The sequence below is a fragment of the Chaetodon trifascialis genome, chromosome 13, assembly GCF_039877785.1.
Source record: "Chaetodon trifascialis isolate fChaTrf1 chromosome 13, fChaTrf1.hap1, whole genome shotgun sequence".
Taxonomy (NCBI): domain Eukaryota; kingdom Metazoa; phylum Chordata; class Actinopteri; order Chaetodontiformes; family Chaetodontidae; genus Chaetodon; species Chaetodon trifascialis.
In genome coordinates, this window is record NC_092068.1 from 6,048,612 (window position 1) to 6,070,954 (window position 22,343).

Below are 22,343 nucleotides of genomic sequence, written 5' to 3' on the forward strand. Positions count from 1 at the left end.
GAGAAACGAATCTCCTGACTCAAACCCACTTCTCATCAATCCCTCACAAACTGACATCAATCCTGAAAGGAAAGTTTGATGAGGATGATGATGGGTATCCTCTGTCATACACACTGTGGCATCCGGCCATTTCCACCCAGACATCTTTGGCCAAGGTTGGTGCTGTGTAAGCTGACTCTGCCACTAAGCCCTGTTAACGTACTGGTATTACATTAAAGGTTATGATGACGCCCTGCCACTGAAAGTTGAAACACTCGTCTGACGCAATGCCCACAACCTGTCAGCTCTGATGCAACCAGAGAGGAAACTGCTGCACTCTAATGCTGGCAGATGCCTCCTGAGACTTAGAAATCTGCAATGAACGCTTAACTTTCCTGTGCTTTGGTTCATTTGTTTGGGGGTCCAGTATGTGGGTCTTAGCAGTGTTTGATGTCCAAACCTGGACAGGGGCCGCTGTCATAGCCAATTGATTGTGATTGCTAATGTCCCCACACCCCTGTGAAGGAAGCCTTTAGCAGATATGAGTGCTAAGTTTGATTTTTGCATGGTTTGCAGCCTGGTGTGGACTGAGCATCTAGTTGCTCTGGTGTATTTCCACTTCATACTGTACGTTTGCTTTGACACTTTCATATCTGATCATCTCTCGGGGACCATAATTCAGTCCGGCTGAAACTGGACCCCCCCTTCCTCCCTCCCTGACCCAGATCCAGAGATCCTCAGCTACTCTCGGCATCCGCTGTCGAGGAGAAGAGGGAACAGCTGGGGTAGCCCCCGCCCACCCACTACCTACCTAAAAAGAAAAAATGCCCGCTCTGCGCCCCCTTATGCCCTGCGCTGTGGCAGGCAGGGCTATTAATAGCCCTGTGAGTAAGTTGGACAGGAAGAGCCAGGTTAGCACACCCACTGCTCAGTGCCTCTCAAACAGAGGGTGGTTGACCCAGCAGCACATGCCAGACCCCTGTCCAGGACTGTCCCACTGTTTCTTCAGAGTGGTCAGACTTCCTCTAGTCTTTGAAGCAAGAAAAAAGGCCACTATGGACTAAAGGAGAATGATCAATGCTTTCATTTAAATTTTGTTTTCATCCATATCACCTGGCCGTCAGTTGGAGCAGTGGTGACAGGTTGTGGTCCAACTGGGGCAAAGTTGATGGTTGAGAGTAACTCCCTGGAGGTGATATACTGTCACCCAGTGGACAGTAACTGCAAAACCTTGTCAAATAAGGGTCAGTTCAGTGTCATTCATTTTTATTGGTCCCAGTGTTGTACAGTACAGTTACATTCCACCACAGATAGGAATGACTAGAACTATATCTCTACCAGAACTGGGGGGAACATTTATAAATAACTGCAGCATCTGTCTCACCCAGATGGCTGGGCTTCACCACAGAGAACAATGAGTGTTAATGTCATGTACTGATGTCGTGTGACCAGCACTTAACCAAAACACGCTGGATGTACTGCATCCAGATAAGTAAGAACATCAGGTGAGATGACGGTCAGAAAACTAGCAGGCCGATCGGTTTGAGTGCATTTCCTAAGAGCTGAGCTGGATCCACACTTCTTGTTTTTCAAGGACTGACCACAGCTGCACAAATAAAAAGCTAGCGGAGTGACGGAGGATGCAGTTGAGGGTGATCCATACATAGTCACCTGAGTTAAGCAAAGAGGGAAGGAACGGGACTGACAAGGGGTGAGGGTGAGGAGAGTGTCCACAGCTGGGTGGCCGTGCTAGAGGGGCTGCCAGTAGGAAGTTATTTAATTGTACCGAGCCCTCACAGAAGGATCCTGCCTCTTCCTCTTCATCAGTTTTTATGCTCGTCTCTTGAGCAGCTCAGACGCCTTTTCCCCGTCAAGTCCTTTATGTTGTCCGGATTTGAGCGTAGCGTATTTTAGATCTGCAAAGCAAGTGAAAGGAGAAGATGGTCAATGACTGAATGGGACATGATGAGGTGTGTGTGCGCTTGTGTGTGTGTGTGTGTGTGTGTGTGTGTGTGTGTGTACACAAAGAGTACCTGGGCGTCTTCTCTGAACTCTGTCTGCCTTGAGAGGCACTCTTAAATTGCGCTTCAAGTCTGGAGTAGATTCCCCCTGTGGGCTGCAACAGTGACCAAACACACACACACACGCACACACACAAATCGTCCACACCAAAAACAATACCACATCAGGCAGCTGCAAAAACTAGGACAGTGGAGCTGTCAACGCCATTCATGACCACAGGATGTGAGATAAGACCAGAAATGCAGGTAAAACTCCAGGTAAATCCTGCCACTGAGTAACACTGAGCATGTGTAAGAACAGATACTTGCTTCTTTAGTGTCCTTAGATCTGCTCTGCTCCTGGTCTCCAAACCTCATCTTGGTCAGGTGGCCGATGATCTCAACCATGCGACGCTGGTCTGGTTCAAAATGATTTGAAAAAAGAAGAAAAACAGAGCGAGACAGACTTTGAATGGGAGCTACACACTTGATATGTCTAAGAATATCAACGTATTCATAACGTTCATTTCCTCTCGAGTCCTCCTTTACCTTCTTCCCTCTGAGCGTCCTGGTTGTAACGCATGGAGCGAGAGCTGTCCCACTTACTCTTCTGGACACTCACTCTACAAAACACATACCAGAGGCAGCAGTGTTCAGTTCAGTCAATAAAAAGGGAAAACACACACCATTCTAGTGACGTGTCAGCTTGAGGACAAACGACTTTCTTCAGGATTATGAAAAAGGCAGTTTGCATTAACAGGGATCTTTATTAGTTGAAATAAAGGCATCGGTTAGGAGTGTGCAGCTTTCCCATTCTTTTTTAGTCAAATGATGGTGTGTTTGCAGATGAACTCACGTGAAAGGCGTGTTGTCCCTGGACTGTGACTGCAGGAAAGAAAATCAGATTTAGAAAACACAATACACACAAAACACAATAAAAAACACACACGTTCAAGCTGCAGTCTAATATGAACTGGTCTGTGGTATTCAAGTCAGAGTAAACAACAGTTACTCAAATATGTTGTTAACACAACATCTCCAAAAAATAAAGGCACAGTACAAAAAGAGACAAACTGCAGTGTTTCTGGATTAATCTGGTACAACAGCTATGGAAGTTCAGCACGCACAAACAAGCAGCATGTAAGATGTGTGTCCCTTTAAGCAGATGTCCTGGAGTAGTCGTCTTAATTTAGAGTCAACTATAATGCCAAATTCAATTTAAAAAGTCACTATATTGTGAAAAGCAAGAGATCTACATCTGTATTTAGTTTTCAGGGCCTAGCTGGGCCCTGAATGCTGCAGCTTTACGCTGTCTGTGCCATGAAACCAAAACAGAAAACACGAAACTGGAGTTGCATGCGACAGCCTTAATGAAGTCACTGACTCACTTTCTCTGGTTTGTCTTTGCGCTGGAAGCTTGGAGAGGACATTTGTTTTTTCAGAGGTCTGTGGGCCTTCTTGGCCTTCTTAGCAGCTGGAAACAGAAAAACAAAAAACATACTGAATCAATGATGGCGTCTGACGCCATCTGCTGGCCAAAGAGGGCAACTGTTTCATTTGCAACCTTATGAAGGGCTGGAAGCATCCACAATGAAACATTAAAAATAGACATGATGAAAATATAAGGCGGGGGTGGAACAGTGGTGGTGGGCTATAAATAGATCTCATTATACGTCCTCATTTCACTTTTATCATTTAAACTGCAACAGTGACTCAGTGCTGAAGGGAAGCTGCTTCCAAACAAGGAATGAAAATTCACTGAAACCTTTGATGCAAATCAACATGACAAAATGTTTTTGTGATGACACACAATCAACCATAGAAACTGCAATTTAACTCACAAATAAGACTGTAATTAAACCTCACAAAAGCATTTTCATTCCTTTCAGATCTTCTCCACCTCATCTTCAGCACCTTGTTTCTTAGACTGCTCCTCTTCATCCCCCACCTCATCTTCAGTGACCTCTGACCCTGTGGTGTACTCCTCATCCTCTGACAGGAGAGACTGCTGCCTCTGAAAGGGCAAAGGTCATGTTTTAGACACAGCCGCTCGTCTGTTTGATGACACTGACCCTTGATCTTTACATTGGACTAAAAACCTCAGCAGAAGCACCGTTTACAGTTTCCTTTCAGTGCCAGAATATGAGCAGACATAATGGAGGAAATGAGAGAAAAGTCCTACCAGTTGCAGACTCCAGTTTTTCAAAAGGGAAAACTGGTTAAAAAGAGGAAGTGGCTAAGGTCAGAACCAGAGAAATGACATATGCAAAGAAGAAAAGCATCAGACAGAGACACTCTGGGAGACTTACAGTGCTGCCGTCTCCTCTCAGAGGTCCAAGCAGCGTTGGCTCCAAGAGAACGTCACAGTCCTGAACCTTTTCTGCCCCGGATGGACTCTCCTCAGTACTAACACGCATACAGACACAAAATACAGAATTTCATCGGAGCCTTTCATAACAAGCACCCCTATAAAACGCTGGTGAACGGACACACGCAAACATGGCTGGAAGAAAAGGGATCTTCAAACAGTCCACGCTGCCATGCTCACCCCTCTGCAGGTGGTGTGTTGGACAAGCACACTGCGTCTCTGTGCAGCAGCAGATCATTGAGGACTCTGGTCTGGGCTGAGGTCGCCTCGTCACAGTTTTCTTCATCAGGGACATTCACGATGTGGTCTCGCATCTTACAGCCCTGAACACACAAACACATTTACGAGCTAATGGAGTTCCTGAAGCTGAAGCTTCAAATGTCTTTCAGCCCAAAGACGTGCATTCACACTAGACTTGATGTTGGGCTCAGTCAGAGGACACTTCAGACTGCCTGAATGGTCAGATGACAAGCTCCGAATTTGCTATATCACTGAGAAATCACTATGAAAGTGATCACAGAGTGCATTATTAAAACCACTGTTACACCGCTGCGCTGCAGCCGTCCCAGAATGCAGTGGGTGGAAGGCATGGAGACACTGGACAGATGACTTTTCTGCACCAGGATTTTAAAAAGTACAAATAATGGTTAACCGAAGCACTGACAGGGCAGCCTTTAGTGAATCCCCTGTTTTATTCACCAATTAAAAGAGAATGAAAAGCACGCACGGTAAGTAAATAAATAAGTAAGAGTGTGTGTGTGTGTGTGTGTGTGTGTGTGTGTGTGTGTGTGTGTGTGTGTGTGTGTCCATACCTTGGGCATACCAGTGGGATCAAAGCGGAGAACCCTCTGGTTGCAGCAGGGGTAGATTCCCGCTCCGTGCCAGCCTTTCTCTATACCCATGCCAGGGTACAGCACGCTGTCCGGGTGGTACTTGCAATGGGTCAGCTCTGCACACACGAACACCTACACACACATTGACTCTTTAGGTGAGGTTGAGTATGCTGTGTCGTCAGGTTGGCAGCATCCATCTTGCTTACGAGTGTATCACACATACATAACTTTGCGTGCATACACAAACACACACCTGTTGGCATCGGGAGCAGGTGAGGTAGTTGATGGTACCCCAGAGTCTCCAGTAGACCAGGACCCAGGACTTGAGCTCCTCATACAGACCTGTAATGTATTCATGCACATCCCAGCTCTTCTGTCTGCAAATGCACATACGCACACATGAACACACACAGACCATGATCAGGAGCTCATCTCTTACAAGGTAAATGGGACACTTCTGTTCTCCATATGTTACTGCTGCTACATGTACGTACAGGGCACTGCTGTGCCACACTGATGGCTGACATAATACCTAGTGTGTGTATAGATGATTTCTCCACGAGCATCTATGTTGATTTTCCCTGGAACACAAGAAATCTTCCTCTCTGTGTCTTTGGTCAGCATCTTAAGGCACAGACCACACCTGGGATTAAACACACACATGATAAACACTAAGAATACCAACAGTGATGAGAAAACATATCAAATATTGAGGTGACAATGACAAAGCAACATAAGGTCATGTGATTAAGGCTGTTGCTCAGTGAGGTGAGGTGAGTGCTGAGCGCTCCTGCTCACCTGTAGAGAGTGGAGGCGTTTCCTGGTGAATCTCTGCTCTGGTAGTTGGGATCGAAGAGGCGTTCAATTTTCTTCTGAAACAGTTTGCTTTGAGGGGGAAATAAAATCCAAAGGGTACATTTTTATGCTGTCACAAACAGAAACATGGATTTCATGAGATGTTAACCCACCAGCTCAATGTGTAATAATGCCATGATGCTTCCAAAACCTCAGTCTTAGTATTATTAGATCTCAGTGCTGCCTTTGATACAGTTGATCAGGACGTACTTCTTGACAGGCTGGGAAAGTGGGTGGGACTTACTACACTGGTTCAAATCCTATTTATAAGATAGAGACTACTTTGTGTCAATTGGTGAGCATGTGTCTGAACGAAAAAAGATGATGTGTGGGGTGCCACAAGGGTCCATTCTCGGACCACTTCTTTTCAATATCTACATGTTGCCCCTAGCTCAGATTATGGAGCATCATAATATTTCTTATCATACTTATGCAGATGATACCCAACTTTATATTTCTGTGTCATCACATGACTACAGTCCCTTACTTTCACTGAGTGAGTGTATTCATCAAATCAATGAGTGGATGTGCCAGAATTTTCTTCAGCTTAATGCAGATAAGACAGAAGTGATTGTTTTTGGTCCCAAAAAATGAAAGGTCAAAGATCAGTGCTCACCTTAACTCAATGTCACTGACAACAACAGATAAAGCCAGAAATCTTGGTGTAATTATTGATTCGGACCTGAATTTTAACAACCATTTAAAGCTGATTACCAAACAGCCTACTACCACCTGAAAAATATAACCGGAATTAGGGGATGTCTGTCCAAAGAAGACATGGAAAAACTTGTTCATGCATTCATTTTCAGTAGGTAGGACTATCGCAATGGAGTCTCTACTGGCCTAAACAAAAAATCAATTAGGCAACTACAGCTGACTCAAAATGCTGCTGCACGAGTCCTTACAAACACCAGAAAAATGGACCATATCACACCAGTCCTCAGATCACTACATTGGCTTCCTGTGAGTCAAAGAATAATATCTTACTGTTGGTCTACAAAGCATTAAATGGTCTAGGACCAAAATATATTCTAGATTTATTAACTCCATATGAAGTATCCAGACCTCTCAGGTCATCAGGGACAAGTCTATTGTGTGTTCCCAGAATCAGAAGCAAACAAAGTGAAGCAGCTTTCAGTTATTATGCTCCTCACCTCCTCTCCCTGCACACCTGAGGTCTGCACCAACTGTCAGCTCATTTAAATCAGGGTTGAAAACATTATTATTTGCTACAGCTTTTACTTAAAGTGAATATATCTGCTCAATGATTTTAATCATTCTAAATGTTGAATTAATTTTCCTTTAAATGTATTTAGTTTTTATTTTTCTATTCTCTTCTAATTTCTTTCTTTGTTTCTCTCTTATTTCGAAATGTATGATTTTAAGTAATTTTTATGCTTCTGTAAAGCACTTTGAATTGCCTGGTGTATGAATTGTGCTATACAAATAAATTTGCCTTGCCTTGCCTTTGCCCTTAGACAAGATTCATCATGCTGCTTTGAGAAATAACTTGTAATAAAAACCCAAAGAACTCCACTGCGCATTCCCGTCTTCTTACCTTTTGAACTTGTCCTTCTTGTCCCTGATGTCGTCGGCTTCGTTGTGGTTGAAGAGCTCAGCGATGCGTGTTGTCAGGTTGCTGTTGATGCAGTTCATGTTGCAGGGCGTAGCCACGATGGCGCTCATGTGTTTGTGGCAGTACTGGATGCACTCCTCCACCTGAGGAATGGACAGACATACACCGTTCTCATAAGATCTTTCACAGCACCACTACATGTAGTTTCAATTCTCCTACATGAATACTACTCAAGCACTACTTTATCATTGATGCAGTGATAGTAAGTACAGCGATAGTAGAGAATTTACTGTCTAAATGACTGATGGAAGCAAAAGAACATCTACACTCTTAACACCCATGCAACATCAAATTAACAAAGCTCTATGTATGGGCCTCTTGTTTTCCATGATCACTTCTGAAGCATGAACCAACTGACAAGCTGCTAGCGCTTTTTGGGCAACTCAGCATCTTTGCTACAGTATATGACATTCTTGGGAACATGGTGTTCACGGGCCGCATACCAACAGGTCTCTTGCATGTGACAAAACAAAAGGCCCAAAGCACATCACCACACTGAGCATCACGTGTCACAACACTTACTAACGTATCCATCTTCAAGAACTCGGAGGAGATCAGGATTGAGATCACATTGCTGGGCTCTGTAACCGACAAACACCACATGACCAACCAAGCAAACCCCACAACCAACAAACAACGACGAACACACAGCCAGCGACCCACCAAACACGCACCACGTTAAGTGACCAGTAAGTCAAGCACCATCCACGGATTTACACCAACAGGTAGTGTAAGTGACAGCTCAGGCATTCCCATGTGTAATAATGTCATATCTATCACTGTTGTACAGTTGTTCAAGAGATTTACCGAGCCGGGGTTTGTCCTTGTTTCCCTCTCCCGCAGAGTTCCTCCTGACGTAGTTCATGAGCCAGTCGAAGATCTGCACGTCACAGTGGACAGAGATGTCCACCTCCTCCCACCTCTGGGCGTCCACAGACAGGTACTCAGCAAAGTAACGCATCTCTTTAACGAGGAGATCTCTGGGACATGTGAAATCCTGCTTCAGGTTCTTGGTCTCATCACACACATGGATGACCATGTTGGGACTGCAGGAAAATACATTTGAAAAAAATACAGCTGAGAGTAAAACAGACTGCTAAATATGAGAGCAGAGCACTTCAGGCTTTTTATAGCTGCCTGTTACAGTAAGTCCACAGGGTGTCAGTAATTCACAGTAAGCACATTTTGATATGAAGTGGAGAATCAAATCTAGAGAAACTGTGTGTAAGGGATCAATGTGTTTTTCTGTTGGGTTCACTGCTGAATTCTCAACACTTACTCTCGTTGTTTCTGAGGTTTGTCATTCTCCTCTGCTGAGACTCTTTTCTCTTTCTTCTCCACAACACCAACTCGTCCTGAGTGCGTTGATTTGGATCCTGCTGACATCAGCAGAAAAAATGGAAACTCTTAACCCAGCCGTTAAATAACAGTAACCATCAGTACTATAGCTATACATTTTTTGATGTTGACATACATTTTAACAAAGTGTTGTGCTGGACTAAAATATTAGTTTGTTCCAGTAGTCTGTGTTTTCTACGAGCCTGAAACATTTCTGTTCATAATGTTAGCTGTGCCTGGACAGATTATATCTTGTAAAAACAGGCATAGTCAAAATACTCATATTAAATTCAAGCTCTGTTAAATGAAAAGTAAAGATTGGACACAACTTAAATGATTCATCTGAGGAAAAAAGCTTTAACAGCAGCAAATAATAACTCTGCAGGGTGCACCAACTTAAATTCAAGACTTTAAGGCCTTTTATTATTGCACAGAATGCAGTTTAATAGCTGTTTCATGGTAATATCAGCGTAGCTTTAAACTACAAAGGAAAAGGAGTAGGGATTGTGTAGCCTAACACTGTTTATGTTAGACATTTTTTTCAGCACTTCCCAGCAGTATTTAACAAAAAAACGATTCATACTGACGTAATTAATAAATTAATTAATGCAAACTGGAGCTAGACAAGTGGCTTAAAATGTATGAGTGTTTGCTCCAGCTCTGATGGTGTTGACTGAAACCTCCAGCAAACACACTGCTGAAAAAAATCCAACTTTTATCTTACAGATGTTTAACGTCTCCTGACAGCCTGAAGTCAGATACAAAGTACATGTACCACTCAGGATGACACAAACTCACCTGTAAGTTTGCTGCTGCTCTGGCTGCTTCCTGTCTCCAGCACATCCCCCGTGTCCAGCAGCGTGGACAGGCCATCTGATGGGGAGGTGTCTCCTTCTGTCAGGGCATTACACTGGTTGTCCACATGAGGAAAGCCCCCTGTGGTCTTCAGTTCCTCAAATCGACGGGCACACTGTAAGATCCCATCAGTGCCACAGCGTTATTTCTTACCAGCAAGTCAGGCCTAATGTTACTAAACCATGGGATGATTAATGAAGGACACTGGATAGATGGAGGGGTGGATGGATGGAAGCATTCATAGTTACCCAGCATCCCAGTTACCTCCTTGGGAGTGAATCCTGGAACTAGCTTGGCTACATTGTCCCAGTTTATGGGCTGGGGCACTCCCCACAGAGAGCCCAGCACCATGTCCAAAACCAGGACGTTGTTGTCATATGGGAAGTTGTTGTTGTCCGAGCAGAAGCGACTCATCTCTACAGATGCAGAGACACAAGAAAAAAAAGACAGCACGTCAACATTGAATGCCTCTGTCGTCACATGATCATCATATCCAAATAAAGCTAAAATGATTGGTTTGTTTCTGTCTTCGTCTTATGTAAGAGTACACTGAATATGTTTGGGTTCTGGACTATTGGTCTGTCAAAATAACAGGATTAAGGACATTTTAACCGGCACCATTTTCTGATATTTATAGCCCCGATGATGAATTGTTTAACCAAGATGATTAAGATCGTTACATTGACGAATAATGAAAATGACAGCTGCAGCCCTAATCCAAATAACGAATGGTTTTGTTTCTAAGAGACCATCCCTGTCTCAAGTGAAATGGGATATGACCGCAATAGTAGTTATACACAAAATAACATCTATATTAAGTCAGTAGAGATTGATGGAAAGTTTCTTTTAAGGATAGCCATGTTTCTTATGCTAAGGTAAATTCACGAAATTTTCACATGCAACAAAATAAGTAGTCACATCAGTCTAAATTATTTATGATTTTGAGGATTTTTACTGATGGTTGTGAAACTGTGCCACATGTCCTGACACAGGTGTGTTTCAGAATTTCATGGTAAAGTTATACAATAAAGAAACTTAGTAGTGCAATGATGCTAGAGCAGGCCGAGTCCCTCTGTCCTGCTGCTGCGTCAACATCAGATGCTCTTAGGTCAAATTAAATCAGCTGAGAGTCTAATAAGCAGAATTCAAACAGACACAAGGATGAGATATCGTTAACATACTTATCTGGTGGCGGAAATATTCCTCCCCGTCTTCTCGTGCAGTAAAACGAAGCTGGTGTCTGTCTTATGTCATTGTGTGTGGATGACGGTGATGCTGCGGTCCTCTCCTACCGGCTAACTGCAGCCGTTGCTAATGCTAGCTAACTTTACGGGACAGGATCTGCTGCCTTCACGTACTCCTCGTAAATTACACAATATTAGCGTCACGACCACCGGTGATGCAGCCAGATATATAGTATTGTTCATTTGCTGGAGGGTGCTGTTATTTCCTTCAAAGTAGGCAAGTTACTTTATGTTGCAACGTTATGGTAGAGTGTAAGAATACAACCTCGTAAATAATAACAATCGTTTTTATCACAGTGCGCAGCATGTGAGTCAAGCCAAGCCTTATGAGTCAAGATCCTATGCAATCACTTCTCTATGACATTCAAGAAAAACAGTAACAATTACTTTAAATACTATTTCAGGAATGAACCTTCAAACTCAATTGCATTCATAACTCTAGTATTTCCGATAGTCACTTAAAGCGGCATAGCTACAATTAACTAGCATATTAGCTAGTTCAGTGGCAACTTAGCATAGATGTTTGTATATTTTTAAGCCTACTGGCACAAAGAAAATATTACCGGCACGCTGCACTGTCATGATACAAACTCAGCGGTCGAAGCCTACAATAATTTAGACAAATACGTGCTTTGTCGTCGGTTCCTTTAGTGTCTGCAACGCTGACTCGTCCCAATTGTCGCACTGCAGCAGGTTAAGCTTCCTGTTGCTAAGACACAGCGGCCGTAAATCTCGTGTTTCTACCATAAATCCTCCTTCGACTTTTCAACATCTTAAATAAATAGTCACACGGAAACAAACAAAAATGCTTTAATATGAACTAAAACTAAACATAATAACCGTTCTTGACGTTGAAATTCGCTCTTCCTTTATTTATGGGATGTTACTGATAAGAAACACCTGACACTTTAAATTAAGCATAGCATTTTCCAACTTTCTACTCCAATCGCACAGCAATTAAACAATGGACAAAGGCTGATTTTTGAAATTTTTTTTATTTTCAAAATAATTATATTAAATATTTACAAAATTACTTTTTGTGACTAACTGTTGAAAATGTGCAAAATTAGCCTCTTCACATTATGAGTGAATTCCATCCCATTCGCGTCACAAAGAAGACAACACACCGATGAGCAAGGGCCAAATCCGAGAACAAGGTTATACAATTACACAGTCAAACAATACCCTGACGGTGTCCTCACACTGCCAGTATGCAGGTGATGTATCAGTGCACCTCATTAACTTAAACATTGAACTAATTTCTGTTATTAAACAATCTCAAGACACTACATCTTATATCAGATATGATCTTAAAAACAGCAGTGTACCATATGTAGAGAACACGAAAACCATTCTCTCTGTAAAAGCTCTGACTAGCAAAACGTAATTTAAGACACACTGGATCAACTCAGAACAGAGCGGAAACCATCTTAGATCAATAACCTTTTCAGGGGGCCCAAATTGTCTTTGATAATTTGAATCATTCTAGATGAGCTAAAGAACCACTCTGAGCAAATCTTACTGAGCTTCATGGTGTTTCCCCAAATATCTACTATCAGCTGATAGTTAGTCACACGTCAAAGTTAAATGCTGCAAACAAGTACTTGACAGTGCAAACCAATGTCATGAACACACAAAGACCTGCATACAGATTTATATACGCATGCACAAGCATCACAAGTCAGTCTTCTCAGGGATGTTTAGCGCTGTGCTGGAGGGCAAACCGGAGCTGGATGTTCCCAAACTGATGGAAGCTGGTGTTTCTGCATACACTGACTCTAGCAGCTCCTCTGAAGAGGCTCTAGTGGAGGCTGAACCAAGGCCTGGGGTAAAGCCTTGGACAGGATTTGACTGTGGCTGTGCAGGAAGGGCTGTCTGCGAGGCCTGTGTGTTGCCTTGCTGGACCTGAGCAAGCCTCTCCATCTCTGCATGCTTGTGGCCTCTCCTCTTGCCAAGGATCTTTACATAGTTGGCTGGGACAAGTCCTGTGGTCTGACCGTCCACGCTGGCCAGCAGCCAGCCTCGCACTCTGGGCTGTTGCTCTAAACATAGAGGAGAGTAATAGATCATGAGCTGAGCTCGTCAACATGGGGGAACTTCACAACGATATCACTTTGAAAGGGGGAAACACCAAAAAAGAACAAAAAAAAGATTGACCATAATGGCCTAGTCCATGTGGATATGTTAAACCATTGATGTGTAAGTGAAATGTGAGGACGGAAAATCGTGCCCAGTCCTCATTTGAGAGCGCTCACCTTTCGGGGCAAGGTTCAGCATGTCTCCAGTCTGCACAGAAATCTCCTCCTCAGATGCAGCTGCAAAGTCATACTCCACTCTGGCCACTACATGGTCATCCTCTCCGCTGGCCCAGTTAGTGGCTAAACAAAGCAACACATAACAGCTTTACTTGTAAAGAATTAGCAGGAAAAGACAGGCCACATGCACCAATACTATACCATTCATCAACTCCTCTGGTAGAGAGAATCTTTTCATTAATCTTTGATTTTGCTGCCTTGGGTACAACTTGTAGTTTGATATTTTCCAGCTACTTTCAGAGTGATCAGTGGAGGTTGTCTGATACTATCTACAGCACTGGTTCTCAATTGCTTGCCAGTGAGCCACCAGACAGCACAACTTTTCATTCCAAGTGATGGATGAAGCCATTGTGATTGGCTGGAAAAAACACCTGCAAAGACTTGGGCCTTGATGGCACATGGTGAACGCTGCTGATCTCATGTGCAAAGAGAGACCCAAAGACAGCTATTACAGAGTTGACCCATAATTAGTTGGGAGGCAGATTAGAGACAGCTCCTGCTCTTAAAAAGGTAAGTGTGTAAAGTTCAAAATATCATCTGCAAATACAAACTCTTGCACGCATGTCTTACCGTTTTCTTCAGAGTCAGGGCTGGAGCTCAGCAGTTTCCAGATAAGGTAGGGTCCTCCCAGGATTACAGCAAAAAACAGAAAGATTGGCCAGGACTTCACAGTCTGATCCTCCATCCCTGCTCCATACCCTCCGGATGCACTTGTAGCCAGGGCATCGCTTGCACTGTCTGCCCATAAGTCCTCAACTTCAGAGCCTGACCTTCTCCCCAGGAGCCTCAGCAGCCGTCGGTAAAAGTAGCGCAAGGTGCGTACCAGAGCGAAGGCTGACAGAACTCGGGTGAGGTGTGCGCGCAGCCGTGTTAGGTGGTTGGCTACATCCAGCACAGCTCGGAAGCTGTTATACACTGCTGAAAAAGTGGCGTCCATCATCATACTAACTGAGGCAAAGGCCTGGACAATGCTCTCGATGGACTGGAAGGCACCACGGCTGCTCTCCTCAGCCTGCTGCACAAACCGGCTGGGGGCGACGTCCTCCATCTGAGAGTAGCGGTTGTACCCTCCCAAGCCGTAGCCACCACCATAGCTGTAGGGGCTGTATCCCCCATAGATTGAGCTCCCGTAGGGGCTATAAGAGGAGGAGAAAGAGCTGTAGGCTGGACGATAGGACTGCTGGACGGGACGAGGGGGCACTGGGGGGGCCATCCTGGTCAGAACAGGAGGGCCTGCAGGAGCAGAGGGGCCAGCATACGGTCCAAGGTTTGCAGACCTGTTTGATAAAAAAGGTCAAGACAAGACACAGGATTCAAAACATCTAAAGTGATTTTTCAAAGATTTTTTATACAAAAGGTGGAGTTTTGAGTAGCCAAGTTAGCATTACGTTAATGATTCTGTCAAAACAATATGTTGGGTTTATTGAGTTATTATTGAATCACAGAAGATGAGAGGAATGAGGAACTTAAGCGGAATATCGTATTAAAACTACTCGAGGCTGAGAAGCGAAATTCGCAAGTTCTAAAAGAGCCTGGAGAAAAACACTGTCCGTACTCCAGAAGATGGCACATGACGGCCTCGTTGGGCCTAGCTAGTTGGTTAGCTATACGTAACGTAACGGTTGTAACTGTAGTATATGACTGTCGCGGGCAAAATATTCTGACAGAAACTGAAAAACGACTGGTCAACTGGTATTCACTCATGGCGCCAATGTCTTCACTGTTTGGATGGCATCCCCTCGACTGTGCAGACTTTGTAAAAGACAGCTAGCAACAACGAAGCAGCCGGAGTAGGTAAACACCGAAAGCAAGTCTTCGCGATCGCGAGCAAGCTAACACGGCTATAGCAAGTTCACCTGTAATTTATAGGTGCACTCATTGCTCCTGGAATCCGCCTTTCCCAAGGCTTTGGCGGAGAATGTGAATCCATCGTAAAATTTAAGTCCACAAAGTGTGAAAATAATGCGGAACCTCAGCTGGGCCCTGTTCCCCTAACTGCTGCTCCTGCTGCCTTCCCGTACTCCTCGTAATGTCTTTCTCATAACACAGTTTAGGGAAAGCATATGCATTCAGTTGTCCTAACGGGGCTGCAAATGACGTTAAATAATATTGGATTTACTTATTACATATCGTTTTGTATATTAGATATTGGCACAGCTTCTGTGACGTAAATCTGCGGATTTACAAAATAAAATTTCCTTAATTGAAAAAATTCGGACATCTCCTAAAGGCACCAATCGGGCTGTCAGACGTGTTATTTTAAGACCAGAATAACTGATAGAAGATAGATTTAGTTCATGCAAGAAAATCTATTCAATCTATCTAAAGGCCTCAACATTTTTAGCAGTAACTTTTAGTTAGTTAGTTAGTTAGTTAGTTAGTTAGTTAGTTAGTTAGTTAGTTAGTTAGTTAGTTAGTTAGTTAGTTAGTTAGTAGAGACTGCTTAATTTATCCCCGAATACAATGATAATCCCGTGTGTGTTCCAAGCTTGATTAGTACAGTCTGAACCCAAACAATTAAACGTACTCTTCACTTCTGTCCAGCAGAGGGTACTGTAACTTTTCAGAATATAGGACCCTCTTGGTAAACGTTTACAGCCTACAATATTCCGGGAAAAGGGGGATTTCCCTCACCCGTAATTCACTGTGGTTACACAAAGAAGGCATATTTTCATTATTATTATTATACCAACTAATGTCCGAGTTGTCACATTGACAACTCTCATTTTAAATTCCTTTTTGAAATAACAACACTGTCCTGTGTGCACATAGGCCTACCCAATCTGCACGAGGAAGCTCAGATAGAAAATATGGAGTTCATAAAGAGGCTACTGTTATCAAGTAAACAAGATATAAAAAAGTCTGCTGTCCTCAGACTAATACCCTTTTATGACAAGATAGGCCTACTCAGAAATAACATGTTATTCCAACTTGTCTTAAGCAGATCAATCATTTCACACCATCAGACCACTGACAAAAGACGGAAACCTTCTTGAAAGCAGAATACTGGAAAAAAAAAATGTATTGACATGACTTTGTTATACTGAGTATAATCATTTTTTCCAACATTGGTCTCCTTTTATTGCTGACATAGCAGCTCTGAGATTTGACTTATTTGATATGTATGCATTTGGTTTGAGGATGGATTCCCCTTTAGACTTTCAGTAGCTGTTAGAATCAAGCCAAGTCTTATGCAGTTTACCCCGTAGTAAGGTTTGTGAGGGGGTGGCTTGTGACTACGCTGTTGTGAGCGTGAGGGAAAGCTGCTCTTGTGTGCAAGCAGTGAGTGCAGAGGTGTACGGTGTGGCTCTAGGAGGGAGCCCTGTGATGTCAAACACTGTGTGTGTGTGGGGAGCATGTGCAGAGCTGTCACACCAGTTTCACAAGGGGGAGGACAACAGTAGATGCCTGTGTGATGCCGCAATGTAGGTGTGTGAGAGTGAGGCTGCCGTTTGTGATATGATGATGTCAGGATCCCAGACAAGAGGTGGCGATCCAAGGTGTTGGCCTGTGATGTCGCCTTGTGTGGGAAGATGCTTGAGCTGATGACGGTCCTGGTAGTTGGGGTTCGTGCTGTGACCTGTGACCTTTTGTGCTGCGACAATATAGGAAGGTCAAAGACAATAAACAGTCATAGCATTCCAGCAAATTCATAAAAATGAGCTTTAGAAATACATTACATGTCAAAAGTAGGAGGACTCCCAAACATGACACCCAAATATGATTGTTGGATGTAAATATGCTGCAGTCATCACTTTTCTGGTTTCCAACAGATTTTGGAACCTGGCTGCCGGGATTTTGCTCCCATTCAGCCCCTTCATGACTGTAAAAGCTATTAAAATGAAATCTGAGGAGGGAACATCAGTGTTTGGTGGAACTGCTGACATGCTTCTTGGCATGATTTCGATGAGAGGAGTGATACAACTCTCATGTCTGGTTGTCAAATACAAGCTACAGCCAGGAAGTGGTTAGCTTAGTTTAGCATGAAGACTGGGAGCAGGGGGAACCAAGGTCTGCTCAAAGGTTAAAAAATATGCTGAGCAGCAAATATGAGCAACAAAAACTGATATCTAACTTAGCAAGGAGGCAAATAAGTATATTTCCCAAAATGCTGAACTATTTCTCCAATTGAAATTAAGAGGCCTAAGTCAAACAATAAAAAACAGCACCAGATTAAGAGTACATCAACGTTTGTGGACATTCTTTTGGCCATATAGTGAGATGATATTAAAGTGTAGATACAGGAAGTTAAGATGTGACATGGAAATAGAAGAAATAGCATTAAAAGCTTCTGAAGTCCTCCTGAAGAGTTGTAGGAGAAACGATCAGATCTTCTGTTGGATGGGCCAGAAATCACCAAAATGAAAGTGCAGCAAAAGAAACACATCAGTCTATCACAGATCTCTATCATGATCATTGCACCAAGGCCGACAGTCTGACAATTTGGGGAGAAAATGTTGTTGTGTTGTTTTTTCAAAGCCTGAAAAAAATTCTGGGCTTGCCGCAAACTTCCCCGTATATTCCTGCATTATACAGCCACAGTCGGTGATGATTATGAAAGACTGTTTGACACCATAAAACAGCTCAAAGAACCCCTCAGCAAATCTGTTTCTGTTCCTGTGCACACATTTAGCTTACTAACCCAACCAGATCTATGACTCTAACACTGCATTCCTTTACTCGCTCTGAAATTCCAGCGTTCCTAACTGGTTATATGGTGTATTTTTGCTGGGCTGCACGCTGGATTGGCCAGAAAGTGATGTGTGTACTTTTCACAAACACTGGTTCCCCCTTGCTCTGTGTGTGCATGTTGTGCTTGTGCTGCACATGCGTATTGTGCAACGTATACATGGCAGATGGGAAGATGGAGGCTGATTCAAAAGTGGAACTGTCAAGAGAATATATTGGTAGAACATACAGAACTCTGCTGAAATGTGTGTGTATGACATGGTTGTGTGGCTGCTTGCCAAAAAGGGAAATAGAGTAACTGACCACGGTGTCAAACTTCACAACACCAGTGTCTGTTGTACTCGGCGTAGAGGCAATAATATTGAGTTCTGTTATCTGAGTCGGTGTGTATAGGGAGAGTGCAGTAATGACAAACTGTGAAGCTGAGATTAAAAGAGTCCATAGTTTGAAGACTACTTAGCCGAAGTAAACAACAATTATCTGTGTTGTAAAACCTTAATTTAATACCACAAGGACGATTATATAAGAATGAAATCAGATACTGAACTGTGTGTCTGGGCAATCTCTGTTTGAAGGTTGTGAAGAGCACCTAAGCTACGCTAGTTAGTGTTGTTTATCTGGTCCTGCTTATTCTTTTATGTTTACATTCAGCTGCTGCCTCATGTAAGTGGTCTATCAAACTCAGTTATTAAGATGTTGGAGCATTTTCCATTAAAGGAAACATGTTGGAGGAAAAGTCAGTGATAAACTTAAGCTAATGCTAGCCTGGAGTGGAATGACAGCTAGCTACTCCAGCTAGCTAGTTAAGGCTATCACTGTGGTTTGGTTTTTAACCTCTCCGTTGTAGTTAGTGCAAATTTTACATTTTTTTTTTCTTGAAAATTGTACGTTTCTATGGCATAATAATTTAAAACAGACAAACAGAAGTCAAAAATCAACTCAAATTTGACCACGTGTGCCATGCATTACATGTTTCTGCAGTCTTTTCACTTCTTCCTTTCCACTTACCACATTAACATACATAAACAAGGCGTTTGGTGACTAATTTCACTCACTCCCCTTTAAAATAAGATCTAAAAACAATGGAGCCACATAACATAAACCTACTGAACATCCTGGAACACACAGATATACACCGTTCTGGTCAAACATTACACAGTAAAAGCTCCGTGGGATTTTCCCTGCTCTGAAACATGAGTTATGTCTTGCATGAGGAGCCTTACTAGCTACACATAAGGTACAATACCTATAATTAAAATGTGCTGCAGGAAGTTTGCAAATTGTAGGATCAGGGAAATTGCTCTCAGAGAATGGAAGTAATCACTGTTCTCCATATTTCATAGAGAGGTCTTGGCTCAGTGATCTTATAGGTGGAAAAGATAACTGTATGTGGTGACATTGACATCATTTGGGCATCATTCCATGAATAGATTCAGAAGAAGACAGAACGTTCTGAAACATTCATATTTAAAGTCATATGTTTTAATATAAAACCCCAGATTTGCTTTAATTTAACATGAAAGTAAAGATACAGTGGGCATCAAACTCACTATATGTGTGATAACATCAGATAAATCAACACTAACCTTTTGATATACAATAAACTTCTTCATAAACACAGATGGGAAGTAGATAGATATCATTAAAATCTAAATCTTTTTATCATCAGTATTCCATGCATACAGCTCTTCAAGTGCACTGTTCTTCGAATATATCAATGACAGGCATGCCCCGTAGTAATGCACAGCTAATATGGTGACATAGTGACGCATTCATTCAGGTGGAGTGTGACCGGATGCCGATGTTGTCAGCAACCACTTGCAGTGAGAGAGGGTTTGCAGGCTTCAAAGGAAGGGGGGGGGGAGTTGAGGGAAGAGGGAGGAGACAGAGCAGCAGAGGAGGGCATTACTGGAAATAGGTGGCTAAACAGGTCTAGCTTGCCTTTTCCAGGACATAATTAGGAAATACTAAAAGAGTCACACTGCACCAAGCATCGAGGACAAACTCTCACTGTATGCACAGAGAGGCAGACATGGCTGCACACACACACAACATACAGTGCATGCATGTGTACCCAAACACTTACTTAGGGTTTGTAATGCAAGAACACACTGTTCACACCAAGTAGGAATACTAATGCACCTCCTTTGCAGAGGTGAAATATCCTGATCGTAAGTATTACTTCATTGTTGTCTATGTGAAGACATTCAGTTCTCTTATTATTTACCAATAAACTGGATTTGATGTTGCAATGCCTTGTTGCATTACACAGCCCAGGAATCGTAAGCTGTGAGCCAGAGGTGTATTTCGAAAAGCCACATCAGGCTTGATAGAGTTAAAACGCCATTGTTTCTCGGGTCTCTTGGATGTCTTCATTGTTATCAAGGTTAACACTGTCATTATTGGTCTTCAAGTATGATGAGCTGACTAAGCTAAATTGTCATTTAATGATATGTGATAATCACACAGTGCTCAGCCTTTGGACTGGTGCTCTCCAACAAAGAGAAGTCTGTGTTCAGTAAATATTAGTCTATGGGTACGACCCTTGTCTAAAATGTACTCTGGCTAACGTCAAGAATGAAATTATGCTAGCCCAGTTGAGATGTCAAAATATAAAAGCTCTGTCAAAAGGTCAATGTACTAACCCATGTTACAGCAACACCTTATGTCCATTGGTGTTTCTTTCCATACATTTGTTTTTTGTCTGAGAGATCAAAAAACCAAACAAAAAAAAAACCTAAAGCTGCACTAAGCAATATTTTTATATGTACAATATGTTCTACCCACCAGTTAGGGCTAAAATCAATGAAGTTTCAGATCAGAAAACTGCCTGAATCAAAATGACAGATACCAAGGATTAGATCAAAAGTTCAATAATAAAAATCCTGTCAACAAATGAGTTGGAACCAGTAAATCAAAACCAAAAGCCTGTGAGCAGATTGTTCTAGTATCTTGTGCACTGAGGTCAAATCAGTTCAGTGATGCAGTTCACTGTGGTTCCTTACACAGAGACAGGAAGGAAGCTACATACAGCATCTCAACCCAGTCTCCTAATACAAGAGAAAGCAAACCTGTCCAGTGTAGCACATCCTGGATTCCTTGGTAATGACGCTTCAGGACACACTGCTTGTGAAGTACCGTAGCAGAAAAAAATGCAGAATTTTTCAAGAAGCAAGATTGCAATCAAAATGTTGATGTTTCACCTAATCAACATACGTTACCTAATTGTGATGGTAATGGGAAAAACACTGATGTAAATATGAAACAGTACAATAAGTTCAGACTTATGACTGACAGTACAAACATTTTTTATGTTTTTCTGTTGTTGTTTTTTTGTTTTTTTTACTCACTCCTTACATTGTCAGTATTATCCATGTGAGTTAAGGCTGAAGCAGTATGCAAAGGCTATGATCACTGGTCTAATCTTCTGTCATTAAGGGCTACGTGGTGAAAATAGAAAGCTGCAGTGTAAATGCACATTTTGAAGTTTTTATTGGCCACAGTAGCAGTGAAGGCACTGCTTTCTATCACAATGACTATTAGTAATTAATGTTGTGAAATTTTGTACAGACCTCCAAGGTCCCCAGAGGATGATTCCTAATGAGTTGGGTGATCTCCTGACCTTAGCTCAAGCACCATCACATGTTCGTATGTCCAATACTTTTGTTTAAGACCAAATGCCTGCAAAACTTGTGAATTCCCATCAGCCTCAACTGCACATTGTGTTTAGTGCTCGCAATTGTCAGCATGCTAACATGTCAACATGTAAAGGTAAGATGAAAAATATACATATAAACATGAGCATATTAGCACTGTCACTGTGGGCATGCTAGCCGATGCTAGCAGTTAGCTCAGCACAACCTCACAGAGCTGCTAGCATGGATGTTTGTGATTTCATGATCAATAGCTTCATTGCTTTGCTTCACAGAAAAATGTCATAAGATGCTTTGTAAAATGCAACTCATCTAATCTGAGCCACAAATAGCAAATTGAATGTGTGGTCCAGTTTCAAAAGTCTGTCCTCCCATCTGTGGATGTGGGATTTCGCCCGTGTTAGCAATCTACCTGTTGCCCTGTTGAAGTGCCGTTGAGCAAGATACTGAACACCCAGAAGCTCCAGCACCTGCATCTTAAGATTTCTGATAAATATTCAGTAACTATTTCTAACACAAGACAATTGAAACCTTGAGGTAACGATCAGTTTCACATGTGTCAGAATTGCACGTCATTT

General features: G+C 42.6%; 2 protein-coding genes across 4 annotated transcripts; both read right to left on the reverse strand.

Moving 5' to 3' along the window:
• Positions 1-1,230: 1,230 nt before the first annotated feature.
• On the reverse strand, positions 1,231-11,824 carry sanbr (SANT and BTB domain regulator of CSR). 3 transcript variants are annotated; one of them, XM_070977671.1, is made up of 21 exons: positions 11,046-11,824; positions 10,129-10,280; positions 9,808-9,979; positions 8,951-9,047; positions 8,479-8,717; positions 8,194-8,252; positions 7,594-7,754; positions 5,979-6,065; positions 5,713-5,823; positions 5,434-5,557; positions 5,160-5,312; positions 4,528-4,670; positions 4,289-4,385; positions 4,162-4,194; positions 3,894-3,993; positions 3,368-3,453; positions 2,836-2,864; positions 2,529-2,602; positions 2,310-2,398; positions 2,013-2,088; positions 1,231-1,895 (listed from the first exon to the last, which is right to left on the reverse strand). In XM_070977671.1, the coding sequence occupies exons 2-21, from the start codon at positions 10,276-10,278 to the stop codon at positions 1,810-1,812; spliced, it is 2,166 nt and encodes a 721-aa protein (XP_070833772.1). In that variant the 5' UTR covers positions 10,279-10,280; positions 11,046-11,824; the 3' UTR covers positions 1,231-1,809. The 3 variants fall into 3 exon arrangements, with proteins under 3 accessions (XP_070833772.1, XP_070833773.1, XP_070833771.1); XM_070977672.1 differs by having other exon boundaries at positions 2,013-2,095; XM_070977670.1 differs by having other exon boundaries at positions 8,951-9,050.
• Positions 11,825-12,084: 260 nt separating this feature from the next.
• On the reverse strand, positions 12,085-15,648 carry pex13 (peroxisomal biogenesis factor 13). The gene is made up of 4 exons (XM_070978420.1): positions 15,280-15,648; positions 13,994-14,700; positions 13,364-13,486; positions 12,085-13,150 (listed from the first exon to the last, which is right to left on the reverse strand). The coding sequence occupies exons 1-4, from the start codon at positions 15,351-15,353 to the stop codon at positions 12,783-12,785; spliced, it is 1,272 nt and encodes a 423-aa protein (XP_070834521.1). The 5' UTR covers positions 15,354-15,648; the 3' UTR covers positions 12,085-12,782.
• Between the last annotated feature and the right edge of the window lie 6,695 nt (positions 15,649-22,343).

Coding starts and splice junctions, on each gene's coding strand:
- sanbr (XM_070977670.1), bottom strand. CDS start 10,278: ATGAGTCGCTTCTGCTCGGACAACAACAACTTCCCATATGACAACAAC. Junction 4,671..5,159: donor ATCCCACTGGTATGCCCAAG/GTATGGACACAC, acceptor TTGTGTGTTCAG/GGCTGTAAGATGCGAGACCA. Junction 3,454..3,893: donor GGAGCAGTCTAAGAAACAAG/GTGCTGAAGATG, acceptor TTCTGTTTCCAG/CTGCTAAGAAGGCCAAGAAG.
- pex13 (XM_070978420.1), bottom strand. CDS start 15,353: ATGGATTCACATTCTCCGCCAAAGCCTTGGGAAAGGCGGATTCCAGGA. Junction 14,701..15,279: donor AGTGCACCTATAAATTACAG/GTGAACTTGCTA, acceptor TTTATCAAACAG/GTCTGCAAACCTTGGACCGT. Junction 13,151..13,363: donor GCTGAACCTTGCCCCGAAAG/GTGAGCGCTCTC, acceptor CTCTATGTTTAG/AGCAACAGCCCAGAGTGCGA.